The sequence below is a fragment of the Sciurus vulgaris genome (assembly GCF_902686455.1).
Source record: "Sciurus vulgaris genome assembly, chromosome: 14".
NCBI classification, from domain to species: domain Eukaryota; kingdom Metazoa; phylum Chordata; class Mammalia; order Rodentia; family Sciuridae; genus Sciurus; species Sciurus vulgaris.
The window spans coordinates 98,428,133-98,453,632 of NC_136475.1; the positions used below are offsets into that span (position 1 = coordinate 98,428,133).

The window sequence follows — 25,500 nt, forward strand, 5'->3', positions numbered from 1 at the left end:
GAAACGCTGCTCCTGTCTTTGTGCAGCCAGGCTGTTCCCTCTGGGTGAGGCTGAGGCTGGCAGAAGGCTCCCCCCGCTCTCCGAGCCAGAGCCCACACCGCTCTCAGCCTACTCTGGCCCTGATGCTGCAGGAAGAGAGGACATTGAAGCTCGGGCCGTCGGCAGGGGGCCACCCGGAGCCTCCACCAGACGCTGGGACAGGAGCGGACTGCAGGGACACATTTGTGCAGGAGGACAGGAGCCACAGAGAAAGGGCGTCCTGGGGATGCCACCAGTCAGGCTTCCCGGAAGGCTCCAGCGAGGATCACCATGTCCAGGGAGGTCGGCGAGAGCGAAAGCAGACTCCTTGAGTGGCTTGATAGGGAATCGGTCCATTGTGATCTCAAGATTCCAGGAGAAAGGAGAGATCACTTCACTTAGTAAGTAGCAACTGCGAAATGAGTCACAGGGTCCACGTGTGGACAGAACCCGGACCTGGCCAGAAGCAGGAGGCAGGCTGGGGAGGGGGCAGAGCAGATGCTGGAGAAGGGTGGAGCGGGTCCTGACGCTGCACCCTATGGGCGGTGTCTGCACTGAAGCCCGCCAGCCTCAGCTCGCTCGCTCACTCACACAGAAAGGTCCTCCCCACACACCCTCAAAGCCATGTCGTCCTCCGTGTTCCCCACCTCCCTGGACAGGTGGGTCCCACTTCACACACAGGACAGAGAGGACGGAGGCCCCGGGAACTCAGGAACCTCACCTAGGACAGAGGAAGGACATGGCCTGCTGGGCCCGGCACCTGGGCGTGAGTGTGAGGCCTCCACCTGCCCTGCCCTGCCCAGCCAGGACGCCCGGCCTCAGCGTCCTGGGCACGGTCTACGGTCTCCCTCATAGCTGCTCCTAAGAGCCTTTTTCCTCAGCGCCCGCCACCTGCCTAAGGGTCTCTTGCTCACTCAGCACAGGGAGGAGCCCGGGACCACGCCAAGGCAGAGGCCACCTATGAAGCCGCCTCACTGCTGAGTCTGCAGGTGGCCACAGTGGACGGGGACCCAGCGTGAGGAGGCAGCGAGGTGGACAGAGGGCCTGAGCCCCTGGAGGCCATGTACCCACGGCCCTTGGCAGGGCAGCGGGGAGGGGCTCACCAGCCAACCTTCCTGGACCGACTGTGGCCCTGGGTGGAGCCATGTGACCTGCCCAGCTGATCTCAGAGGCACCCGCAGCCTGGAGGTGGTGATTTGTTTCAGGCCGTTCTTGTCTGAAAACACCGATTGCCGTCACTAAATGCTCCTTAGTTTACCATTTTCCCTCAACACTGCCACTGGAACCCGGGCGCACACATGCCAGGCAGGCCCCACCAGCAGGCTGTGCCCAGCCACACTGGTCTTCAGTCCACTCTGCTTTGCTCCTTTATGGAGCATGGGCGGCTCCTAACTACTGCCCGCCATGTGGTCAGAAAGGCGTCCCCACCACAATCTGCAAGGAAATTCAGCAAACGTCCATCAAACAAGCCACAGCCTGCCAGGAGCCTGCTGGGGGCTGCCGTCTGGGCCACCTGCACTCTCTTGGGGTGGCACTGCCCCCAGCATACAGAGGTCCCAGAGCCAACTCTCCTAGGACCCAATCTCCTCCCTGGTGCCCAGCTGCTGCTTTCGGGAAGACAGGATCAACCGCTCTCTCTCCTGAACTTAGGAGTCTAACGCCTGCAAAACCAGTTAGTTGGACTAAGAGGGATTGTCTAGGGTGCAGGAGATGACTCTGAACTAGAGAAGAAGGTTGTGTTCTTCACCCCACACTGCTTAGATTCTGTACCTATAACTAAACCTCCAGGCACCAGAGTCGCTGTGGACGCTACGGAGACTTCTCTGTATCTGAAGAGCTGGGATTGGGAGGAGGGAACTGAAGTGGCCAGCGGGCTTTGCCTCACCTCCAGCGAGTGCAGTCATCATCTATATCTTGGATCTTACAGCATTTCTGCTTCTCATCCCTTTGGAAGGATACGCCGCACCTTGAAAACTGTGGTGGGAAGAGAGGCAGCATCTTCTCAGCTCCATGGTGCACCCAGCCCTGCGTTGGGTCCTCTTGGAAGGTGCTCCCATTCCCAACCACCTGGGGGTGAGCAGTTTCATGTGCAGGAGACTCACATCGCTGCTCTGCCCAGCCTCCCACAGCCAGGCCGCCCTGCAGGCTGCTGCCTCTGCAAGGAGCTCCAGTCTCCACCCTGCATTGCACACGGGCACCAGGCACCTCCGCAGTGGGCTGTGCACACGGGAGTGGTGGAGGGCATCGAGGCCCTGCAGTCTGGAGAGCCCCTGTTAGAGGGCGGCGGCTACCCGGGACAAGGCCCCGAGCTTGAGCCGCCAGCGCCACACTCGGCGTCCCCGCTGTCAGCGCTCGTAGTGGCGGTGAAGTCACAAAAGGGAGCGTGGTCTCTGTCCTGGAGACGTGGCTCTGGCTGGAGGATGGCTGCCTCACAGGAGCCTGCGAAAGCAAGACCTGCTGGCTTCAGAGGCTCCTGCCAGCCTGAGGAAGCCTGTAAGATGAAGGACGATTGAATGAATCATCCCAAGAAGCAGAACAAGGAGCAAGTAAAGGCGAAGCCCTGGGTGAGCACTCACACCCAGCGGCAGCATGCACGGCTTCTGGGGTCTCCAGGCCCTCCACTGCCACACCCGACGTGCAGCCTCACCACGTCCTGGGACAAGAGCCAGGACAAAGCACCACCCCCGGACGATCAGGGACCTCCTGGCACAGAGAGCAGACTGGCCCCGGCTCGCCAACAGCTCCGGCACTTGGCATCGGCTCTGCTGGCTTTAGAGCCACTGTCTCAGGTTAGACGAGACGCAGGAACCCTGGCACTCAAGGTACTCCCACCTGAGTGCAGCCACCGTGGGCCAGCTGTCCTCTGAGCCCAACTGGCAGCAAAAGTTGGATTGGCACCCTTGGGGACAGGGCAGACAGCCATCCTTGGGGGGGTCATTCCCTCTGGGCTGTGGGCACAAGAAATGTAGAGTAGCACTTCCAGGTCACTGCATTTCCAGCAAATCAGAAATCCAGATCTGGATTCAAGCCCCCAGAGTTTAGATGCTCACCCTGCAGAATAGCTCCCCGTCCTGAGTCTGGAGACTGACTCCAGCCAGAGCTTCCTGCCCAGAAAGCAAAGGAGGAGTAGTGAGAAACATTCAAATTCCAAAAAACCAGATCTTCTTTTTTTAAAATGTTTTTATTTTATTTGTTCTAATTAGTTGTACTTGACAGTGGAATGTACATTTCGATAGATCACATAAATAGAGTGTAATCGCATTTTCTGATTGTACATATTGCAGGATCCCATCAGTCAAGCAGTCATACATGTACATGAGGTAAGGATGTCTGAAAACCAAATTTTAAAATGCAGATAGCAGTTTATTTTTGTACTCTTGCACTGGGGCTAAAAAAGCAACCACTGTTTTACCAAAAAAGGAAAGTTTAGTTTTAGAGACCTGATGTGTGTCCTCTGAGGTCGAGGAGGCTTGCACTACCCATCTCCACTCTGAGGACGACATGTGGAGACTAAACCCAGTACCTCCAGAGATGACAGTTCAGTTGGGGGTGGCTCTCTGCTGGCATGGACCAGCAGCCCCCAGTGCTCTGTCTCATCCTAGGCCCCTGGCCTCCTTGGCCTCCCTGGTTTCCATGGCCTCCTGGCCTCCCTGGCTTCCCTGGCTTCCCTGGCCTCCCTGGCCTCCCTGGCCTCCTTGGCCTCCCTGGCTTCCCCTGGTCTCCCTGGCCTCCCTGGCCTCCCTGGCCTCCTCTGGCCTCTAGGAGCAGGGCTGAGGCTCCAGGCCTAAGGAAGAACTCCTGGAAAATCAAGGGGCTCTTGTTCCACTTCTCCCCAAATGCGCCTCACGGGGGCTTTGGGTTCCCCTCTGCCATGGCACAAAAAACACAGATTGGAAAGCGCATCTTCCATGGCTGTGAATGAAGTATGGTGTCATTCCTCATTAAAATAAAATCAAACGCCATTCGCTTTGTCCAGGGCCAGCCCTGCGGGAGCCCCCGCAGCCCCACTGCTTCTGTCACATGCTCAGCCACAGACACGGACCTGAGGACCCCTCCCTGCACACAGGATGCCCGGCACTTCCTCAAGGAGAACCCTCTGGGGTCCTCGGCAGTCATGAAAGATGCCTCAGCTTGCCTTCCCCTTGAGACCCAAGATGAGCAACGACTGCAGCCGGATCCCCTGACCTCAGTCCCCGCCCGGCTGCACGTGCTTAGAGCCCCTGTGCAGCTCTTCACTCGCATTATGAAAGATTTTAAAAGGGTTGTAAGACTATCAGTAGTGCTTGGTAGTGCTCAGCCCAGCACCTTCGGGCACAGTGCCTGCCGACTGTGTACAGTCCTGTTTTCCTTTTGCTATGCCCTTTTCCTGTGCCCAAAGGACTAGGGTGAAGTGAATGCCACATTGGTGGTTGGTTCTGCCTCCAGATGCCGGCTCTGTCCCTCCACGCTGGCACATGTGCACACACACAGAGATCCTGGTGAGCGGGAGGAGGCCAGGTGCACCCGGAAGTCAGTTCTGCCTGGTGCTCTGTTGTTGGTGTCTCACTGGCCAGCTGACCACAGAAGGTGACCAGTCCTGGCTCTGCAGGCCACCTGCTCCATGACATCTTTATTGCAACCGATGACATGTTGATGGCTATTTTCTCAGGATTTATAGCCTTATTTTTAACGTGTCCCAAAGTGGCTGTTGAAAGGGGCTCAGGGCCATTCCTGTGCTGAGTGCCAGTCCACAGTCCTGCACCATTAGAGCAAGGTGCTTCCCACTGTCATCCAGGACTGCTCGGCCACCCTGCCCAGCTTTGTGTGCAAACTCCCAGGGGCCTAGCATTTCCAGGAATTTGGCTTTAAAGCAGTATCTCAAAGGCCGCTTCTTCCACTTTGAATTTTTGTGGGTACACACAACCAGGGCCCCACAGCAATGAGAAGATCTTCCAGAGGTCCTTAGGCCAGAGTAGACACACAGGCACATGTAGATTTTGATTCTAGCTGCTCATTTTTCTCACCCATAGCTGAGTGTTGGCACCAAGCTATTACCCTTCAAATAGCCTGTCTGGGAACCATCAGCCGCCCGAGGCAGGTCACTGGTGCCCAGGGCTCCGAGGCCCCAAGAAGGTGCTAAGACCCAGAAAGTCACCTTCTAACCTGACCTGCACATGGACCCTCCTGCTCTTCGACACTGGATGGTCAGACACACGGATCCAGAGGGGAGCAGCATCTTGAGAACACCATGTTTTATGAGGACTTCCCAAAACATTTCCGCATGCCAATATTGGAAGCTCACTGAATACTACTGACCAGTTCATAGAACAGCTAGCCTCCTTATCTCATCTCAGTGGCTTCAAATTGTACCAATTCCTAAATTGTCCTTCATTTCTAAGGAAGGCTACCCACAAAATCGTCTCCCTTTGAGAAGAATGGAGTTGTCAGGAGCTGGAGATGGCCATTCCTGGAAGGCCAGAGTGTGTGCACGTCGGCTGCCTGTCCTGTTCCTGCTGGGGAGCTCTGGTGGTCTGTCTCAGGGTCTCTTACGCTTGCTGGCCCAGGAGAGGAGGCTGCGTCATGGGCTTCACTGATGGCCGTGGACCCAGTTACCCGGGGAGGCCTGAGCAGCCTGCTCAGTGCTTCTGTACTTCTTCTGCCTGCTCTCCCCCATTTCCACCCTATGTGGTTGGATAAGTGGAATCCAACAATCACAACTCTCAATGCTGCCAACCAGACACCCTTTGGTCTTTCTAGACTCCTTGGCAAACTCTTAATTACTATGCTGTCCTTTATTTTACTGTGAGTATCCACATAAATGCTAAATATCACTGTGTCCATCTTACACTAAAATCCCTAAAAGCTGAAGACTTTGCCATATTTTGGAAAATGATTTTAAATTGTTGTAGCACTCTCTCTAAACACTTATCAAGGATGATTAAAATACATCATTTTGGATTCCTGACCTTTGCGGATGGATTTTTATTAGCTGAAACTTGCGTGAGGCTGAGTGGAGATGTGGACACATTTTCCTCCTCCTTCTCTCTTTGGGGATGCTTTGGATGGAACCCAGGGCCTAACATGTGCTAGGTCAGTGGTCTGCCACTGGAGGGTATCTCCAGCCCTTTTTGGTTTTTATTTTGTGATGGTCTCCCTAAGCTACCAGGCTGGCCTTGAACTCGAGCCACCTGCCTTGACCTCAAGGCAGCTGGGGTCATGGGCACTGGAGGACGGTTTTGAACAGCATGGTGCTGTGAGGTCAGCTGGCCGGGTCACCTGGCCGGCAAGCCGGGGGTGGCACCCCCAGAGCACCGTGTGCAGTTTCGCTCAGCTTTGTTGCCTCTGTGACAAAAGACCTGACGAGAACGATTTCAGGGATTTGTTTGGGGGTCACAGTTTCAGAGGTCGCAGTCCAGAGGTGTTCGACTCCATGGCTCTGTCCTGAAGTGAGGCAGAAGACACGGCAGAGGTGTGGGAAGCAGCAGCTCAGTCAGGAACAGAGCTCCACTCTCCAGGGACTAGACAGACCCAGGACACCCTGCGACCCGCCTCCCCCAGCCACGTGGTGCCTGCCTGCCGTCACCACCGGTTCATCCACTCGGGTGAATTAGGGCACTGTGAGGCGGAGACCCTCACGACCCCGTCACGACTCGCTCCTTCCACCCGAGTGTCCCTGCACTGCCCCTCACACGAGCTCGGGCACCTTGTACCTGGACCACACTCAGCGGGCTCCTGGCTCCTCCCCACGCCTTTCTGTGACTCTTTCCCATTACTCAGCTCGCTGGTTTGACCCTGGCTTCCGCCTGCCTCTGGTCTACCCTCTTGATGGCACCGAGCAACAGTGGCACAGCCAAGCTGAGCAGCAGGCGCTAAGAGTTGACTGGCTGCAGAATGGACGACTCTTTCCTGGAGGATGGAGGGTGGGGTGCTGGCACTCCGGTTCTGGGATCCTGGCCTGAGGATATACAGCCCATGGTCCACGGCAGCCTCTCGTCTGGTCCCCTGGGAAGGGCCACATGGCAGGGGAGAGACCAAGCTCAGCGCCCGCTGGACCACGCCTGTGATGCACACAGGACAGGACCTCAGAAACTGGCCTCCAGAATGCGAGGGGCCTCACTCTTATCTCCGTCAGCTTTGTCCCACTGTGGCCAAAGTCCCTGGCGAGAACCTGAGGGTAGGAACCTCGTCTGGGCTCCTGTTTCAGAGTTCCAGTCCCTGGTGGTCCACGGCCCCGCTGGTCCAGGCCTGAGGTGGGCAGAGTGTCATGCTGGAGGGTGTGGTGGAGGAGAGCCTCACCTCATGGCAGACAGGAAGCAGACAGGGAAGACCAGGCACAAGCTGTAAACCCAGAGGCTCACCAACAGTGACCCACCTCCTCCAGCCTCCCCACCTACCTAGAGTCACTCCCTGGACAACTGTCCTTCCAAATCAGTAATCCACAAAGAGACTGAACCACCCATTCCGGGCACCCTCATAATCTAACCATCTCACCTCCTGCATTAGCACAGGAGCTTTGGGGGACACTTTATAGTCAAACCATGACAACTGAATTTATGAAATTTGAGTGTATTTAAAATATTATATTCTCTTCTTTGAGGCTCAACTGGAGGAGAGCATGCAGTGTATGGGGAGAAAGGGGAAGACAAAGATTACAAATGAAATTGCTTCCAAAGGTGAAGTTTCACATTGTAAAATGGGACACTTGCTCTCTTCAATATGTCCTTCCTGGTGGCTTTTGTTGGCACAAAAAATAAAGTTCTGAAGTTCAGTACAAAACCACCTAAAGTCACTTGCAGGATCTATCATATGTGTTGAGCCACTGTCACCAAATCAGGATCAGCACTGGAGTGGAGGAGAAGAGAGTCTGAAAGCAGCCCCACGTTTGGTGGGATCCAGCATGCAGCAGGAGGGGCGGGGAGGGGAGCCAGCAGCTCACGAGTCAGTGATAGTGGGAGAAGAGTCCTCCAGCTCCGGAAAGAAGTAGCATCGCCCCTGAACGCGTGAATGCCCGAAAGCACCTAGAGTTCAATGCAGGGAAGAAAACCATGTGTACTCAGTCTCCTGGGCAGGCGGGGCGAGCCATGTTTTCAGCTTAGTGCCCCGACATCAGCAGGTCAGTCAGTTCTCTCCTTAACCACAGCCAGGCCATGGGTGCAGGGTTTGGGCCCGAGGTGGACAAGTGGAGCTAGCAAGGAGGCTGCTGAGGGGGCTGGGCTGCCCTCAGGAACGGTCTAACTCAGGCCCGGCAGGAAGTTCTGCGAGCCGGACCACCACCCCAGGTCCAGCTTGGGTTCCCAGAAGCACAGTTCCTGGGGGTCTTTCATACCTCTGCCTGGCACATCCACCACATAGTGTCCATTTTTCTCCTGAACCCCCAGTTAACGCTTACCGCTCAGGAAGATGTCAGCTCCGGTTCCCTGCTCCCCAGCGTTTCCACCACGCCAAGGTGGAGAATGTTCCTCAGCCCTTCTCCCCTACAAAAACATGTAGCTCCTTTCTGAACTCCTTGGGAGAACAGGGTTTGGCCCCATTAGCTCTGTGTCCCTCGTCCTGTGACGACTGCACTGGCCCCAGAGCCCATGGTTTCCATAGGATATAACACAGCAAGCTTCCTGCCACTGCCGGCGGCCTGAGACTCGGGAGGCTGTGCCCCTGCCACCTTGCCCGTGCTGCCCTCGAATTCCACAGGCTGCGCCATAGTCCCAGGCTGAACACGCGTCCAGGACCGGGGGCTGCTCAGGGTGCCGGCGGCACCTCCACCCACATGTCTGGATTCAGGGGCTCGGTGCCCCAGGCACGCGCCTGGCAGTAGGAAATGTCCTTCTGCAGCACCCCCTCTCCTCCTGACCCTCCACCGTGGCAGGCTTTCCACTTGCGGGGAGAAGGCACACCTGCTTTGGCCTTCTCTAGCCTTCTCGTAGACTTAATGGCTATCTGCCACGTTCTTGGTACACAGCACAACTCAGAATCACACAGGTGTGTCCTGATCACGGCCCTGTGAAGAGCAAATGCTCCGCACTTCAGGGTGCCTGGACATCTGCCCCACTGCAGAGCGCAGAGGCCTCCTGACCAAATGTTCCCGGGAGATCAGGGTCTGCTTACTAACCCTAAAATGCTAGCCGAGCCTGTCTCCCACGGCCCTGTGCAGCCTCGCTTCGCAGGGCGAGAAGGGACTCGAGCCCCATGCACAGCATGCCAGGTGGGGTCCGCCCCACACCTGCCCGCCCCGCTTCAGGGCCTGGCTCTGACGCTGCTCATCTATCCCCAGATGGACGTGGACGCCGAGGAGAAGCGCCACCGCACACGGTCCAAAGGGGTTCGAGGTAGGCCCCCTGCGTCCCCGAGGCCGCGGTCACCTGCGTCCTGCAGGCGCTTTGGTGTTCCTGACCCCCAGCACACCTGCTGGTGTTTCCTGGGGGTACCTGTGACAGGCGATTCAGTTCACCTCTTTTCATCTCTCCGCAGTTCCCGTGGAGCCGGCCATACAAGAGCTGTTCAGGTCAGTGCTCCGTGGTGCGGGCCTGCCCCACTAGCCCCGCAGACCTCCTCGCCTGCAGCAGGCACTGCACAGCTGCCCGCAGCCCGCCACGCCCCACTGCTCTGACGATGTTGCCCTGGAGACTGGCTGGGGCGCAGAGACCTATCCTCTGCCTGTCTGGGCGCCGCCTCCTCTGATGCCGTGGTGCGTGGCAGCTGGTAACCTCTTCTTTCCTGTTGCAGCTGTCCCACTCCTGGCTGTGACGGCAGTGGCCATGTCAGTGGCAAGTACGCGAGACACAGAAGGTAATGCCTGCCTTGCTTGCTGTGCCGTCTGCGGTGCCTGGCTGCGCGGCCTGGCGGTGGAGATGCGGGTAGCCCTGGGAGGACCGCATGCTCCTCTCTCCGAGCTCTGTAGAGATCAGTCTCTGCCTCTTGAGTAGGTGCGCACACACCCGCCACCCCAGCCCTCACAGACATCACTGGTGATGCCCCAGAGGGCCACACACGTTGAGGACACCTGCTCAGCATGCAGTGCTCGGGCAGCCGGGCGGCCTGGGGAGGGCTCGCTCCTCCTTCCCCATGCGTTCATCCCAGTAGTTGCAGGACAGCAGACCATACGGGGTTAATTGAAATGTGACCTACGGACCTGGGAAACAGCCTGAGCTTGGCACCTGGGCAACCGGAGGGTGAGGGCACATCAGGGTGCAAGGTGGGACCATCCCACCAGCCAGACTCGGGGGTGAGGGACAGTTATGTTGGGTGTGCAGATGGTACAGTGGCCAGTGGTCAGTGGCTGGCTGGTCAGGCAGCACAGCAACAGCCATCGACTTCCCATGTCTGCAGGCACGTCCAGGCCCCTCTTCCTGTGACTGGACGTGGCTGGGCCCCTCAGGGAGAGCCAGAGTTTGCTGCAGCTGTTCAGCTAACTGCCGGGACTTTGGTGGAGCACTGAGCTCGCTCTGTCCTGACCAGCCCTCCGTGGCCAGGTCCACACGACAAATCCTGCACAGGGCAGCGGTGGCTCTGGTGACCTGTCCCCCTGCCTCGTGTCCATTTCCTTTCCAGTAGAACAGTAATTGATGGGTGAAATCAAGCAATTATTTTGGATGTCCATTAGTGAAATCAAAGGAAAAAATTACAAATTCCTCCCCAGGGTCGTGGTAACAGAGCAGGGGCGGGGTTGTGAGTGTCAATCAGGGAAGGGCTCTCTGCCACTCGGTCACTTGCCAAAGGGTCACCGGTCATTTTTTCTCCCCTGGAACTTTTTTAAATTTAAATTACTAAATCTAATTCATTTTTAATTGTTCTTGTGGCATGAGTCACATAGTTGACGTAAGTAAAGTGCGCTGCTGCCTGGCCAGGAAGTCCACACAGAGCTCTTGATCTAGACGCTCAGAGCTGTGTTGTTTCCAGCAGAAGCAGGTCAGCACACCATGAGCGACATCTTGATGAGTTGATACTCAAACTTCAGCATTCTGTTACAAAAAGCAGTTATTACACTTGGCTACAAAGTTTTAATTGAGTATAAGTGAGATATAATTGCATAGCCACAGTTTTGCAGAAAAACAACGAAGAATTATTTCAAACACTCATTGGCTTCTGTTCCCGGCATGGGACTGCAGTGGCATGGATGGCGCCCTGTGGCCCTGCAGCACCAGACACACACAGAGGGCGTCTGCCTCTGCTCCGCACTGCTCCCTAAACGCCCCCATCCTCACCAAGGTGCACTCGTTAGGACCAGATGGATGTGCCCTGCAGGAAGCTGTGTGTTGCTGCCGTAGGACTGGATGGTGGGCCATGCCATCCTCTGAGCTTGGTGCTGGCGAGGTCACAGAGGCCCAGGAATCTCATGCAGCAAATCAGGCCAGCTGGGGGCTCACAGGAGGAGCCATGATGGACTCTTGCCCACAGGTTCTGCCTGCTTTTAAATGGCATCATGGTCATTTTTACTGTGACTCTCGCGTCATTATTAGAATTCCCAGTGTTTCCATGGAAACACTCCATCGGGACTAGGTGCCATATAATAGGGAATGAACTGCCTCCCATTTCCCAGTATGCAGACCTGGTTCTCGTTCCCCCTGTGCCACCAGGTGTCCATGGTGCTGGGCAAGAGGCTCAACACTGTGTCCCTGTGTCCCTGGTGCAAGGCTAGTGCAGACTTGCTGTGCAGAACCCAGTGCCGTTCCGAAGCGAGGCCACTGCCTAGACTTCCGGAGGAGTCTCCCTGAGATACCAAGGAGGTTTCCTAAGGCTTATTTTTATGCCTGCACAGCATCAGTAATTTTTAGCTAAAGAATGACATTCAATTACTTAAGCTGAAAAATTGCTGCCTTTTGTAGTCGGAAGGTTCGCGGATATTAGCGTCTTATAACTGGAGCTAATTCAAGAGATTCTGAAGGTTTCAAGTACATCTGGCTTTGTTTTATTTTTTTTCTGGCTTTAAAAGATTCGATGGCTGTGAAGTTTACTCTAGAGATAGCTACTTGTGCTGTGTCACCTGCTTGCACTGCCCAAAGCAGTCATAGTGCTGGCCTGTGCTGGTATCCCTGGTGTGGCTTGGGACCTTAGGACCTCAGGTTTTTCAGAGGAGAAAAAGGATCTTCAGCCTTGGCCATGGGGAAGTCACCTGTACTCTTTAGTCTTTTAAAATGAAACTGTCACCAAATGTATCCCCCTTGAAGTCACAGTTCATCGTGCTCACGCGTCCCCTTAGGTGTGGTCGAGTGGAAAGCTGCCCTTTTGGCATGGCCAAGTGACCCTCAGAAGAGGCAGGCAGTGGCTTGGGGCAGATGTTGGGGCCACCAGTGTGAGGCATCCCTGGGGATAATAGCCGCGTGATAAAGTCACCCACTTTCCAGTCCTTTGCTTTAACAAAAGGAAATCTCTAAGGTGTCATGCATCATGTTCGCCTACCCTGATGGGGTCTAGACCCACATCCTGGTCACATTTGGGGGGTTCCTTTAAATTTCTGGTAACAGCCGTGGGGACAGATGGCTGGCTTGCTTTTCCTCTGTGAAGGATAGAGAGTTGTGGATTTGTAAGAAACTGGGAATCGAGGAGAATCAACCACCAGATGAAACCTGAGAGGAAACAATAATTTGAAAGAGAATTTAAGATCCTGGTTAAAACCAGGGGGGTAGGAGAAAGGGTTTGTTTCATGAATATTTTACATCAATTCCAAAGCCTTTAAACCAAAGGTATTTGTAGGTATTTATTTGTGTTGACAGTTCATAAAGTATTTGCAGTAGCTGGTAAGCCTTTGTACACCTGCAGTTAAATGTAGAAGTCCAGCATGTATCAGGTTTGTATTGTACCACATTTAGCTGAGGCTTCTAGCAGCCCAGGCCACAAAGGTAAACCAAGGCCTTCCAATTAGCCAACACAGCATCACATCAGCTCCTCTTAGCATTGATGATAACTGTTGGGATATCAAAGTGTGGTTGGCAGGGATTCAAGCTCAGTCAACACTTCTGTGCCCTAATGCAGGTGACTTTCTTAGAGAAGGGCCTTTTACAAAGTTATAAATATGACATATATTATCTTTAGAAAGTCATTAGTATCTGGACACATGAATTTGCCATTTGCTTTTCCCAACTGAGATTTCATATTAGTAGCATATAAATATCACAAAAACACCATGAACTTTACAATCAGGACTAGAAGCAATTCTTGTATCATGAACCCAGATGCAACCTCCATCTCTTCTGTGTACATCAAACCTGACCTCTTACTTTTAGCTCACATTGTTGTACTGCTGTGCAGGCAGCTCAGTGTTTCGCACCCAGCACCCAGCCTTTTACTAGGCTATACATGGACGTAGTTAGACGTATTCATGCATCTCAGACCTGGGTCTCTCCAGAGCTTCATCCTTCAGAGGCACACACTACACCTCAGTCCCCCAGGGTTCCAGAGTTGGGCTTAGGTCCCTGAGCCCAGGAAGGATGTGCCCTGGTAACTGCAACCTCCAAGTCTGCACTACCTCCCTCCCTGGAAGGTTGACTGTGGGTCCCATGAGCTTTGAAATGCTAGAGACAAGAGCTCTCACAGGCACCCAGAGAGATGCGTCAGCTGAATGGGGTGTGGGAGATACTGGGATATTTGGATACTTGGAAGCCACCTGATTAGGTAGGAAGTGGCTCTGTGCTCTGCTCCTGAACTTGTCCAGCAGGGAAGGTTCCACGGTGGCTCCAAGCCCAAGCGGGTGGCCCATTGAGAGCACGCCCACCCCAGTGCAGAGGTCAGCATGGGCTTCAGCTGCCACTCAGCTCTTCCCAGTGCCGGCCGCCAAACACCAGCAGCTGGGAAGCTCTGGGTGTGGGACCCTCCCCACCTTTCCAATGGCGTTCACCCAGTGGAAGACTGGCACCTGTGGACAGAGCAGGGCGTGTGGCAAGCCCCTCCTCTCACCTGCACCATGGCTGCTCCAGTATGTGCCACTGCCTGGTCAGGAGGCAGGGCCACCCGCTCAGGGTCTGCATGGCCTGATGCTAAGGATGCTCTAAGGAGCTGAGGACCAAGGCACTTCCCGAAGTCTGCTCTCAGCCCCAAAGTAAAGGCCAGCTCATTGTGCTTGGAGTTTTTCTCTATTTCCCCAATAAATCTCCCACTAAAAATTTAAAGTACAAACAAGCAACATTTGTTAAAATGTACTATACTATAATAGTAAGCAATGTTCAGGATTGGAATTTCAACCTTAACTGCAACAGTTACATGCAGACTGGAGTGGATTTACTACTTCCTTTTTTAATTTTTGCATGAGCTTGCAATGCCTAAGAGAGAGAGGAGAGGGGGAATCTTGGTTCCAATTCCCTCTTTACACGTGTGTTTTGTGGTCCTTCTGAATTGATTCTGGCATTTAATAGGTTTCATTTACATTTACTATTCACGACTGCTTTTTAATTACTCATTTGTCGAGCATAGGATTCTGACAAAATATCCAACCCATAGTTTAGCCCGAGAGTCTGCACACTCAGCCAGCACCCCAGCGAGGTGGTCGTGTTGGCATTATTTATTTAAATCCTCTCCAGTCTAGAAAACAGAGCTAGACCATTTAATTTGCAACTGTAAACTTAAAAGCTTCGAAGGGCAGCTTTCTCTTTATTATAAGATTACTGGACTCTCGCTGGCCTGTGATCCTGGTCCTTGTGCAGGTTCTTTCCTCCCACAAGGATGATTGCCAGGGTGGCAGGTGCGGGCGAGTGATCGCCTGTCTTCACAGGACCTTGCTCTGGAGCTGAGGGAGCTAGCCTCCTGATGTATGCATGCCTCATTTGGATTCTGCCAGCAGCCCCGGGCGATATTATTCATGCCTTGACGGAGACCACTCACTAAAAGCTTTGGAACAGAGCCAGGTACTGCTGAGAGAGAGTGGAGCATAGTGACTTGCAGCTGAGAGGAGCATCCATAATCCAAAGCAGAAAAAAGAAGAGGAAGAAACAGAGAGGAAGAGAGAGGGGAAAACAGGGCTCCCACACCTCCTTCTACCTCTGCTGGCCTCAGATGGATGCAAATTCCATCTGCGTTGAAATAAAATACCTCAAAAATAATCGCTTCTTTTCCTAGCTACGCTTGAAAGTTTAACACAATTCTCCACGTTTAATTGCAAAGCTGATTTTAATTAGTAAGGCCCTGTGTGTGAGGAACAGGACCCACTTGGGCGCACACGTGGCAGCATCTGCGGATGCTCTAATTAATGGATGGCTGCCACTTGACGGGGTGCACGTGGGTGCTCCCCAGGGAGCCGTGCGGTCGGCCCCTCCCAGGCTTGGCACTGACTCACGTCCTCAGGAACGAACAGCTCCTCGGTCTTTGTGGGACACCATTGTGCTGCCGTCACCCGTTTGCAGGTCTTGTGACACACCTGTCCTGCTCCTAGTCACTATTGCTGTAAATCAGAAGCTAGGACAAATATCTCAGCACTGATTAGAGAGCACCAGGGCGTTTGGAGAGAGACATGGCACTCTGGGGACTTATTTGGGTGCAGGGATGCCCCAGGGCCACCTCTTCCCCAAGGACTTGCTAGAGCTGCGTGTGAAATCACAAAATCAGGCATCACTGGACTGTGGCAGTAGTTAGCCATTAATGCACAACAAATCCTTTTTTTAAAAAAAGAGTTCTGGCACTGTCCGGACCACAGTCTGCCTTCTTCTGTCTCTGCAATCTGGCCGGTCAGCCCAGTCACCTGGCAGAGCAGAGTGGGGCTCCAACTCTGGGTTCGATGTCACACAGCCAAGCAGGTTTTGCCCTTCAGGAAAATGTCTGATATTGGTTAAAATCAAAAGTACATTTAAACAACTCAACATTCAAAGAGAGGAGCATAAGATAAGATAATACAGTCAGTAGCTGTAGTGGTAGAGAATCCGCAACGTACAGGATCTCTGTGGTCAGGTCTCGATTTAGCACTCACACTCTTGTCCTGATTCCTGGAATGACAATTAACACCATTTAAACAAGGGGCTGGGTTGTGTGTCATGGTAGAGCACCTGCCTAGCACATGTGAGGCACTGGGTTCAATTCTCAGCACCCCATAAAAATAAATAAAATAAAGGTATTGTGTCCATCTACAACTACGAAAATAATTTTTAAAATACATAAACTTAGCTTTGGAACAAACTGTACATCTGAAATCTACTTGTGCTACAGCTACTGCCTGGAGCTTCCCACCCAAAAGGCCGTGGCTCCATCTTGCCAGCACCTGTGCTGGGGTCAGAACAATCACCTGGAAGCCTCCTCTTGCCTGACAGCACCTCACGTGGCAATGACACTCTGCAGGTGGACACCAGAGGGGGCTGCCCTGTGAGGGACAATCAGCGGCTGTTTCCTGCAGACCCTGTCTCTGGATCCCTGGCTGCCTCTGCACCTGGCGTGTGACACTGAGTGGGTGACTGTGGACAGATCCATTGTCTACACTGCTCAGGGTGGGTGTCTCACTCGCTGGGAGCCGTGAGGATGGCAGAAGAGATAGAAGCAGGCATAGAAGCGTAGGACCCTGTGGTCGCACGAGTTTTGGGTGGGCCCCACCACTGTTCTGGTAAAGAGTCCCTGGGACCCGTGATCATAGTGTCTCATCTGCTTTGTGTTGCTGTGGTAAGATGCTTGAGCTGGGTTCTTGATACAGAGAGAGGGTTCTTAGCCCAGGGTTCTAGAGGTCTGGAGTGGTGCTGGCATCTTGGTGGCTCTGGCTGGGCCTCATGGTGGACTGATGTCTCCTGGTGGCGGTCAGCAGCAAGGAGCCCTCCTGGAGAGGTGGGAGCACAGAGGCCAGGAGGGGCAACTCACCATCCCAGGAGAAGTCCACTGCTACCAGACCGGAGCCACAAGGGACAGAGGGCACTGGTCCTTCACAAGGCGAGCCCCCAAGCCTTCGCTCCCCCAGGAAGCCCCACTCTTAGAGGGGCCTCACCGGTGCATGGACCTCTGAGGAGCCAACCGCACCCAGATCCTGTCACCCCCTGGTGCTCAGGAGGCTGGCCAGGCAGGCTTCCTTCCCTACCGTGCTCTGTGGAGGAGAGCCCTCCATGCGTGACCCCAGATAAGACGGTCGGCAGCTCTTCAGCAGCTCTTCCCACCAAAGCTGGCAGAGATGACAGGCTGCCGAGGCCATGGCCTCTCCAGGCCTTGGTGCCCTCGGTGTCCCACAGGCTGTGTCCAGCTGCAGGGAGTTGACTCCCCGGGCTGGTTCCGCCCTTGGGACCACAGACCCTCTTGCCTGAGGAGGTGTCTGGGGTGAAGTCCACTCAGGGCTCAGCTCCTGCATCCCACTCCCTGTGGACTCTGAGCCTCAGGGTTCACACCTCGTCAGAGACAAGGCTGCTGCCCTGGGCCTGCACTGCCCAGGGGGGCGGGAGCTGCAGCAAGTCCTTCCCAGAAGCTCTGAAGGGAGCAAGGAGGGACCGAGACACCAAGGATCGTCCTCACCTCCCAGGGGCCCAAGTTCACTCCTGCCCAGGCCGTTCCATCCCTGACAGGAGGCGGGTCCATCCCACAAGGACCATGCTGGCTTCTGGAGCTGCCCAGGCCCAGGAGAAGCGGATGCCTGAGTTTGAGATCATGAGGCAAGGACAGGGCTGGATTCCCGAACAGGGCCTCTCTTGGGGCAGGTATTCTGGGGAGCAGAATGAGGAAAGCCAGCAGCCTGCAGAACTGGAGTTCAAGGGGCACGGGCAGAGTGACCCCACAGCAGCAACAGAGACCTGAGGGCCAGGCCCACCCATGTAGCTGTCCCGGCCCTCTCCTAATGAGGTTCCGCGGAGATGCCAGGCTTCCCTCAGCCGCTGGCAGGCGGGAGGCACAAGCTGGAGCTCTGGCTCTAACTGCAGGCCTCCGCTCTGCTCAGGAGGCTGGTTTCAGCCTTCCTGGGACGCAGGGCTGGGCATGACTGCCTCACTCAGAGAAGCAGGTATGCGTGGCCAGGGAGCACGACCTTCATCCAAGGTTGAGTCGTCTTCCACTTCACTCCTGTCTGAACCACAAGGGAACACTCTCCTGGGGAGCACAGGGGAGGGACGCAGAAGCCACAGGCCAGCTCTGCCTCACGCACCAGGGTCCCTGGGGCCACCCTGGGCTCAGCTCCCTGCTGGTTCAGAGGTTCTGTGTTGCTCAGAGCCCTCCAGCCACCAGTAGCCATCTGCAGGTCCCTGAGGGCCATGAGAGGGTGTGGGTGCAGCAAGGCCCTGGGCCCCTCTGGCCCTCAGCCTCTGAGCGAAGCCCAGTGGCTGACGAAGGAGGAAGCCAGGTTGGAAAATACCCTGGATGCCCACTCGAGAGGGTGCCAGCCTCCTGGGCTCTCATCGTCCTCTCTTCGGAAAGGACTGCCCTGCAGGCCGTCCTGTGGGCTCCCCAGACCTTCCCAGCCTCTGTGTGTACCAGCCCTACCGGCCCTTCCTGGTAAGGGACCTCTAGGCCCCAGGGTTCTAGTCCAGCACATTCCGAGGGGTCCGTTTGTCGTCAGGGCTGAAGAGCTTCCAGTGCTACATTCCACGTTCCAGAGAGATGCTTCCTACACAGGAGTCATTTCCTGAGACTCGGGAGGAAAGAGCAGGAGAGGGAGCCTCCTGGAGGAGATTCTCTTGGTAAACAGTGCAGCAGGTGCAGCAGGATGCAGGATGCGTGCCACTCATGATCGCCTTGGTCAGTCAGGCCCCTCCGTGCTTCTGAACGAGCCTCTGCTCAGGAGTGCAGGGAGCGGCAGATGGCAGGGGCAGAGGGGCGTGGACTCTCAGGGTCACCTTCACCGTCAGCAGGCAGAGGCCTCGTGCACTGGCAGACTTCACCAGGGGCCAGGACTGAGGGCTGAAAGGGCAGCTGGCCACTTAGGCGGGAATGTCCTCACCACTGTCCAGAGCTTCCCTGCCGTGGCCCCTCCAGCTGTGTGATGAGGGCACAGCCTCCCTTCCTGTTAAGGGACCTACTGGCTCTACTGGCATGATGCCCAGGGACTCTGACCCCTGAGCGGGCAGCAGGGCTGCTGCTTCCCCCTTCCCTCTTCCTCCTCTCTGTCTGGCAGGCCACAGGCCTGGGGGAATGGGTTCCTCGCACACGGAGGACTGAGCACGTGCCAGCTGGAGACACGGACATATTTAGGAAAGCAGATACTGATGCCAGGAGGAACGCAGGCCATCCCCAGAGGGAGCGGGCACCCCACCCAGGGTGACAGGGCTGGACTAGGGGTGGAGTCAAGGTGAAGCTCAGGTGCAGGCAGTTCTCCTGCGCTGGCCCAGGAGCTAGTTAGCTTTGCAAGCCAGAACGTGGGGCAAGGGTGGTGGGTATGGCCAGGACCTAGGGCACAGGCTGAGGATGCGGGCCGCTCGCTCAGGCTTGCTCAGTGTCTCACAGGTGCTTCCTGCTTCAGCGCCTCATGGGCACTCGCCATGGAGACTTGGTCTTCCTCTGTGTCCCTCAACCCACCTCACACCCAACCCAGTGGCCTTTCCTTCCTCCAGCTCCATCTGCCCTCCTCCTCTGCTGCCCCAGCCCACCTCAGAAAGTGACAGGCGGGCTCAACACAAGGAAGGCACATGGGCTTTGAGAGGTTGTGTCCACCCTCCCTGAGCTGCTGTGGTTCTGGCACAAAAGCTCCTTAAATCAACCCAAGTTGTCTCCTAACTAGTGTAGAGGGGTGTGCCTGGAGGTGCAGCCTGGGGTCCCCCACCTGGAGGAGTCAGAAAGTAGCCAGCGTCACCTGCCCCAGCCTTCTCGGCAGCATCCTAGCCTCACCCCTGGGCCTTGCTCACAGCGGGGTGGACAGGGGCCCTCCAGGGTGGACATTCTCATGCCCTTGTCCCAGGCACAGGATAGACGTGGACAATGGTGGAGCCTCTGAGGGCATCCACGGACCTGGTGGTGCTGACCAGGGCCTGGTAATCTCGGCTCCTTGGCAGGTCAGCTTGGTGCCAGCAGAGCCTCTCCTCCAGTCCTTGGTCTGCTGACCCCATAGCCCACTGCCCTGGAGCACTACACCCTGGACACTCCTGTCCCCTCGGCCAGCATGCGGCCAGCATCATGAGACGTGGCATTCGACAGCAGAGGGCAATGCCCAGGAGCATTTGGCCTCAGTTTGTCTCCTTCAGATCTTGGCTCCAGGACGGTGGTGGAGGCTCTGGCTGTCTAGCCACCTGCCTTGATGCCTTGAGGGGCTGGGATGAGGCCACCTGGCTTCTCTCAGCCTCGCTGTGGGGAAGGGGCACCTTGGGGCTGCACTGCCCACCCCAGGCACTCTCAGGCTCAGAGCTCCCACCTCTCCGTCACCCTGATCTGCCTCCTCCCAGTCCCAGGCACATCCTCCCTGGGCCTGTGCTCGGGCTGCTCCTCTGTCCTGCCACCACCCAGGGCTGCGGAAAGTCCTCGACCCTTGAGTAAGTCCTGCTCTGGGGACCAGGATATTCTCGTTTGTTTAATTTTCTGGAAGAAGATGGGTCATGAAGGCAACAGTCCTGGGGGCAGGGCCGCTTCATCTTCTGGAGAGAACAGGAGGCTGCTGGAGGAGGGGTCCACCACGAAGGAGCTGCAGGTGCAGGGGCAGAGCCCAGGACAGGAGGCTGCTGGAGGAGGTCATGGTGTGTGCCTGCCTTTAGATTTCGTGGAATGGATGCACAAGTGGATGAGTGGACCAGCCCTAAAAGTACCCTGGCAGGAAGGAGGGTGTCAGGGAGGGAGGGAGGCATGGGCATTGAAGAACATCCAGGTGGGGAACAGAGTGCTTCCTGGCTGCTGGTGTCCTCAACCTGAGCAGGCTGAGGTCAACAAAATCCACTATACCATCCAGGGAGAACTATCCAGTCAGCCTGCTGGTGCTGGCCCGGAGACCACCAGGAGAAGAGCAGCTCAGACACTTGGGAGAGGACCCAGAGGTGAGCAGAGGCTGAGCAGGCAGCCAGGAGGAGAGGTGCAGGCCCACCAGGGCAGAAATTCCAGCCTGCCCACACGGTAGCTTGTTTTTGACTCCAAAAGGACTGGAAGTAGTCATGAGGCTAATAGAGATTCCTACCCAGCTCTAAGTCTCCGAGTTTGCAGCAGAATCAATTTAGGAGAAATAAAGTCACTGCAGGCTGCAAACCTGCACCTGGGGAGCATCTCCCTGATTGTGAAGCCAGGCTGGCACACAGTCAGGGCCTGTGCCAAAGGGTGCTTCACTCCCAGAAGGCTGGGCCTGGCCTCCATTGGGATCTGTCTGCTCCTGAGACCAGAGGAGGTGAAGAGGCTGAGCAGAGGCTGAGCAGAGGCTGAGCAGAGGCTGGCAGGGGGTGCCTGGATCCCACAGAGGACAGGAAGGGGAAGCACTGGGTTTGTCTGGGCTTGGACTCCTTCCAGGCTATTAACTCTGGGCAATCTTCAGGTATGAGGCCAGGAAGCCCAAGAGCTCACTGCAGGGATAGCATCTGGGTGGCTATGAATACTGCACCTGCCTTTTCATTGTAGGCACTGGTTTGGATGCTGCCTTTTGGTTTTGGCTTTTTCCCTAAGATGATACGACACCTGCAGATTTTTGGTGTCACAGTGCATCATGTGGCATCTGACACTGAACCAACATCCCCACAGGGGCCCAACTCTGTACTCAGCTTGCTCAGCTCTCTGAAAAGGCTGGCAGGATTCGAGTTGGGAGACCGGCCCATTTTAAGAAAATGTGAGGATCCCCGGGCAGTAGGAGCCTTCAAGCTCCAGAATGAAGGTCCTTAGCATTCAGGTGAGCCACCCTTCACCCCAGGAACATTCTGGAGCAAGAAGCCAGCCACAGGCCTGAGCCCCTCCTTGCCTTCCTGGGGGCCTGAGACACGTGCACATCCCAAGAGTCCAGAAAATGCAGCCGCGGGCCTGGAGGATCTGACCAGTCCTTCCTGCAGTAGATGAGAACAGGCTGTGGAGATGGAGCCACCGAAAGGAGGAAAGGGGCTCAAAGTCCCTGAGAAGTGTCTTCTCAGGGCGGATCTGGGAGCCTGTTGTCCGGCTGAGACTTGTCCTTCCATTACAGGAAGGTGAGGTCAAGCCACAACTAAGAACAGGCAAAATCTTGTCTGTTTGGCTCTGTCACCATGGAGACAGACGCTGTGGCCTCAGGCCCAGAGCGGCTGGGCAGCTGGGGTCCGGCCAGTCATGCTCCTAAGCAGCCCCCAGCTCCCCTCAAGGACGCCATCCTTTTCTCCAGACCCTCAGCAAGCTCCCACAGACACGAACGAAGCCGTGTGGTGTTTCTCTGAGAAAGACGTTCCCCGGGCTCAGGCCTCGCCCACCAGGGCACTGGCTGCTGGGAATTGGCCGAGTTGAGACATCCCAGCAGAAACGGTGCCGTCCACAGGGCGCTGGGCAGCACTGGCTGTGTCAGATGTGAGTGAGGCCCTGGTGCCCCGCGCTCAGTGCCTGTGGGGACTGCAGGGGACAAGTTGGAGCGCCTCCTTTCTTCTTCTGGATGACGATGCACTCACTAAAACAGAAGCACACAAGAGCCACACCGAGGGCCTCCTGTGTGCTGGGCCTCACCACAGACCATGCTGCTCCCGTGCTCCCTGAGGCCTGGCAGCTGCTCAGAGGCCTGAGACAGGACGAATGCCCCAGGGGCTTCCCAAGGTGTGGTGGGGACAGGCAGAGGGCTGCTGCCTGCTGTGCTGGCCTGTCCCAGATGGAACAGCAGCTAGAAGAGAGGTAGGTGAGCCCACAGCAGATGAGGTAGGCAGGTAGGTGGACAGGTGAGGTAGAGAGAGAGAGATGGATGGAGACTGGGGAAGAAACAGGCTGGAACAGATGATAGGTAGCAGGTGGGCCATGGCAGAGGTGGCAGAAAACAGAGGCCAGCGGGGCTGAGGACGATGGGTGGATGCAGAGAAGCCGGAGACACTCCTACGTATGTGCGTGTAGAGACCTTGGACGGGATATGCCGGGCACGCAGACTGTAGAGACATGATGGAGGTCAGGATGGGGGACAGAAGTAGGCTGAAACAAATAGATGACAATGAATAATAGATAATGGAAAGATATCAGCACGCCCCATAAATCATCCCTAAGCAAAGCAGGCTCTCATGGTCCATGTCCCTCTGAGCAGGACTGCACAGGGCCTGGCCCATTGCAGCCAGACTGGGCAGCCCCAGGGCCTGAGTGCCCCTCTCTGATCTCAAGGCAAACACACTGGAGACAGACAAACGAAGTTGCAGCATTCAGAGAACAGAGACTCTGAAAGGAGGAACTTGTCCTCAGAGCATCTTTCCCATAAGATGCAACTCCACCTCTGTTGGAAATAAACTGGAATTTTCTATTGCTTTCTCATGGGTTACTTTGTGCAAAGGAAATTGCTCAAAACCAGTGTGCGCTGTCTCAAGAAAACATAAGAGCTTTGTCAACCAAGTTCAGACAAAGGAGAAAGCATGCGAGGAGCTGTGGAGACCCACGCTCTGTCCCCAGTGTCCATGACCAGGCATGCAGGCGCAGCGCATGTCCGCATGTGGCCACAGAGGGCCGGCCGTGCACACCACGAAGCCCAGGGGACACTTGAATAGCACACAAGGGTGCCTGTGCCCAGCCGAGCTGTTGTGAAGCAGCAGCCAGATGCAGCAGCTGGCATCCAAGCATGACAGACACCCAGAGCAGGGAGAGGACATCGCAGATCACTTCCGAGCCCTCCCCATGATAACCAGATTTCAGGGCTCATTATTTGTGGCCTGGTGCTCAACAGACATGGAGTCAGAGCCTCTGTTTTACAGCGTGGCACTTCTGTGTCCCAGGCTGTGCCTGGCATGTGCATGTGTGTGTGCACACACACACTGGCATGTGCTCATAGCCTGGTCATACCCCTGTGACCTGGCAATGCTCAGTTGCATCTCCCCGTCACGTCCTTCCACTGCCAGTATTTCAAGTACGTCATTGTGGCAGAGGTCTACCAACCCCATCAGGACAAAGTGCTCTGTCCTGGAGCAAAGCTCTCTCTTCTGCTGGCATCGAAGACCCTGAGCAGATGCCTGCTCTCCCTGGGCATCCCTAGCATTGGAGAGTCCTTGGGACCAGGTGCTTCTAGAAGCTGAAGCAAAATGGGTCTCAGAGCAGGCAAAGCCCTTATGTCTGTGTAAGAAATGGACACCCTGGTCAATGTTGTCCTCCATGAGGCCACGTGAACTAGCCCACTGAACCCCTGGGCAGGAGTCAGATGCGAGGACTGCTCTCCAGGGAGAACCCAGCAAGGTTCCTGTGGAATGTTACCTAGCCTGCCGAGGCCAACAGGAGGGCTTGATTCTAATCTGTGCCTGTGTCCACACCCAGTGGTCTCTGGCTGTGGACTCTTGGCACACACCTGCCAGGACGTGCCCTCCAGTGGAGCCTGAGCCCTGCTCTGGGGAGTGCAGTGACTTCTCAGGTTACTGAGCCTGAGGCCCTGAACAGGGGTGGACAGCCCAAGACTGGGCATGTGAAGACAGCTCCAGAATGAGAATGGAAAGCAGGAACAACTTGGAGAAAGCAGGGTGAGTTCAGAGAAGGAAAGGCCCCACGGAATGAAAGTACTCTCCAAGAAACGGAAAGACATCTATTTAGAAAACAGGAATTTGAAGAAACTTAGAAAAACACAAATACCAAGAAATAAAACTCAGGAGGACCAAAGATGGAGTTGAAGAAATGGCCCAGTTGAAAGGAGGAACCGTGTTAACAGCCAGGCGCATGAAGAGGAGATGGCGAGGGAGTGGGCTGGAGACCAGCCCCCGGCAGCCTTTGCCAGCACAGGGCAGCCGGGCAGCGGCCGAGGCCAGCACGGCCCTGGGCCTGGTGCTGCAGGTGCACACACCACTGTGCCAGGACAACCCAGAGACACCTCGGAACCCAAGGCTGAGGGCAGAACCAAATGCTTCTGAGAAAAGAACGGGGCAGGCCGCTCACCAGGGCTGGGACCTGTGAGGACGCCGGGCGTGTGACACTGTCACCAGAAACGCGGCAAGGAAGGAAGCTCGAGGAAAAGCAAGGAAGGAAGCTCGAGGCAAACCAGGGGCACCTGTGAAGGTGGGGGAGGGGTTCCAAGACACACAGACTGGGGCGGACCAGCCCAGTGCCCGGGGGGAGGTGCCGCGGAGACCACTCCCTGATGGACCTGTGGGAAGCCAGGGGACAGACCCTGCACAGGAGTTCACCCACCTGCCGGGAGCTCGGGGGTCAGTGAATGAGCTCACGGGAAAAGCTAGACATCCATCCCTGCAGGGAAAAGATGCAGGAAAGGGAGCTGAGTCCTGGTATGGCCTTGGCCTGCTGCTCCACCATGACAGTCCCAGGCCAGCAAGATCTGACCCCCGCTGAGTGGGGGCTCTCCCTCCTGTTCACTGCCCCAGCTGGAGAAGGTGAGTGCTGGGCAGTCCTCATGCCGCAGAGCATGAGGACTCCTCAACCAGAAGATCAAGAAGCAGCTGTGTAAGCTTTCATTCAGAGGCCTGGAAACCAAGAATCGGGGCTTCCCCCCGGCTCTTCAAACCATGTGTGGATGAGAACTACCTTCACAACCCTGCAGTGCAGTGCTGGAAAAGCTAAGGCAGAAGTCTGGTCACCAGGGGGCCACCCAAGAGA

General features: G+C 55.8%; 1 protein-coding gene across 1 annotated transcript in view; it reads left to right on the forward strand.

Moving 5' to 3' along the window:
- MYT1L (myelin transcription factor 1 like) overlaps positions 1 to 25,500 on the forward strand; it is a 338,636-nt gene that overhangs the window by 197,471 nt on the left and 115,665 nt on the right. The window contains exons 6-8 of the mRNA XM_079110560.1: positions 9,266 to 9,320; positions 9,463 to 9,496; positions 9,718 to 9,780. Coding sequence (XP_078966686.1) covers positions 9,266 to 9,320; positions 9,463 to 9,496; positions 9,718 to 9,780 — 152 coding nt within the window. The remainder of the gene's footprint in view (positions 1 to 9,265; positions 9,321 to 9,462; positions 9,497 to 9,717; positions 9,781 to 25,500) is intronic.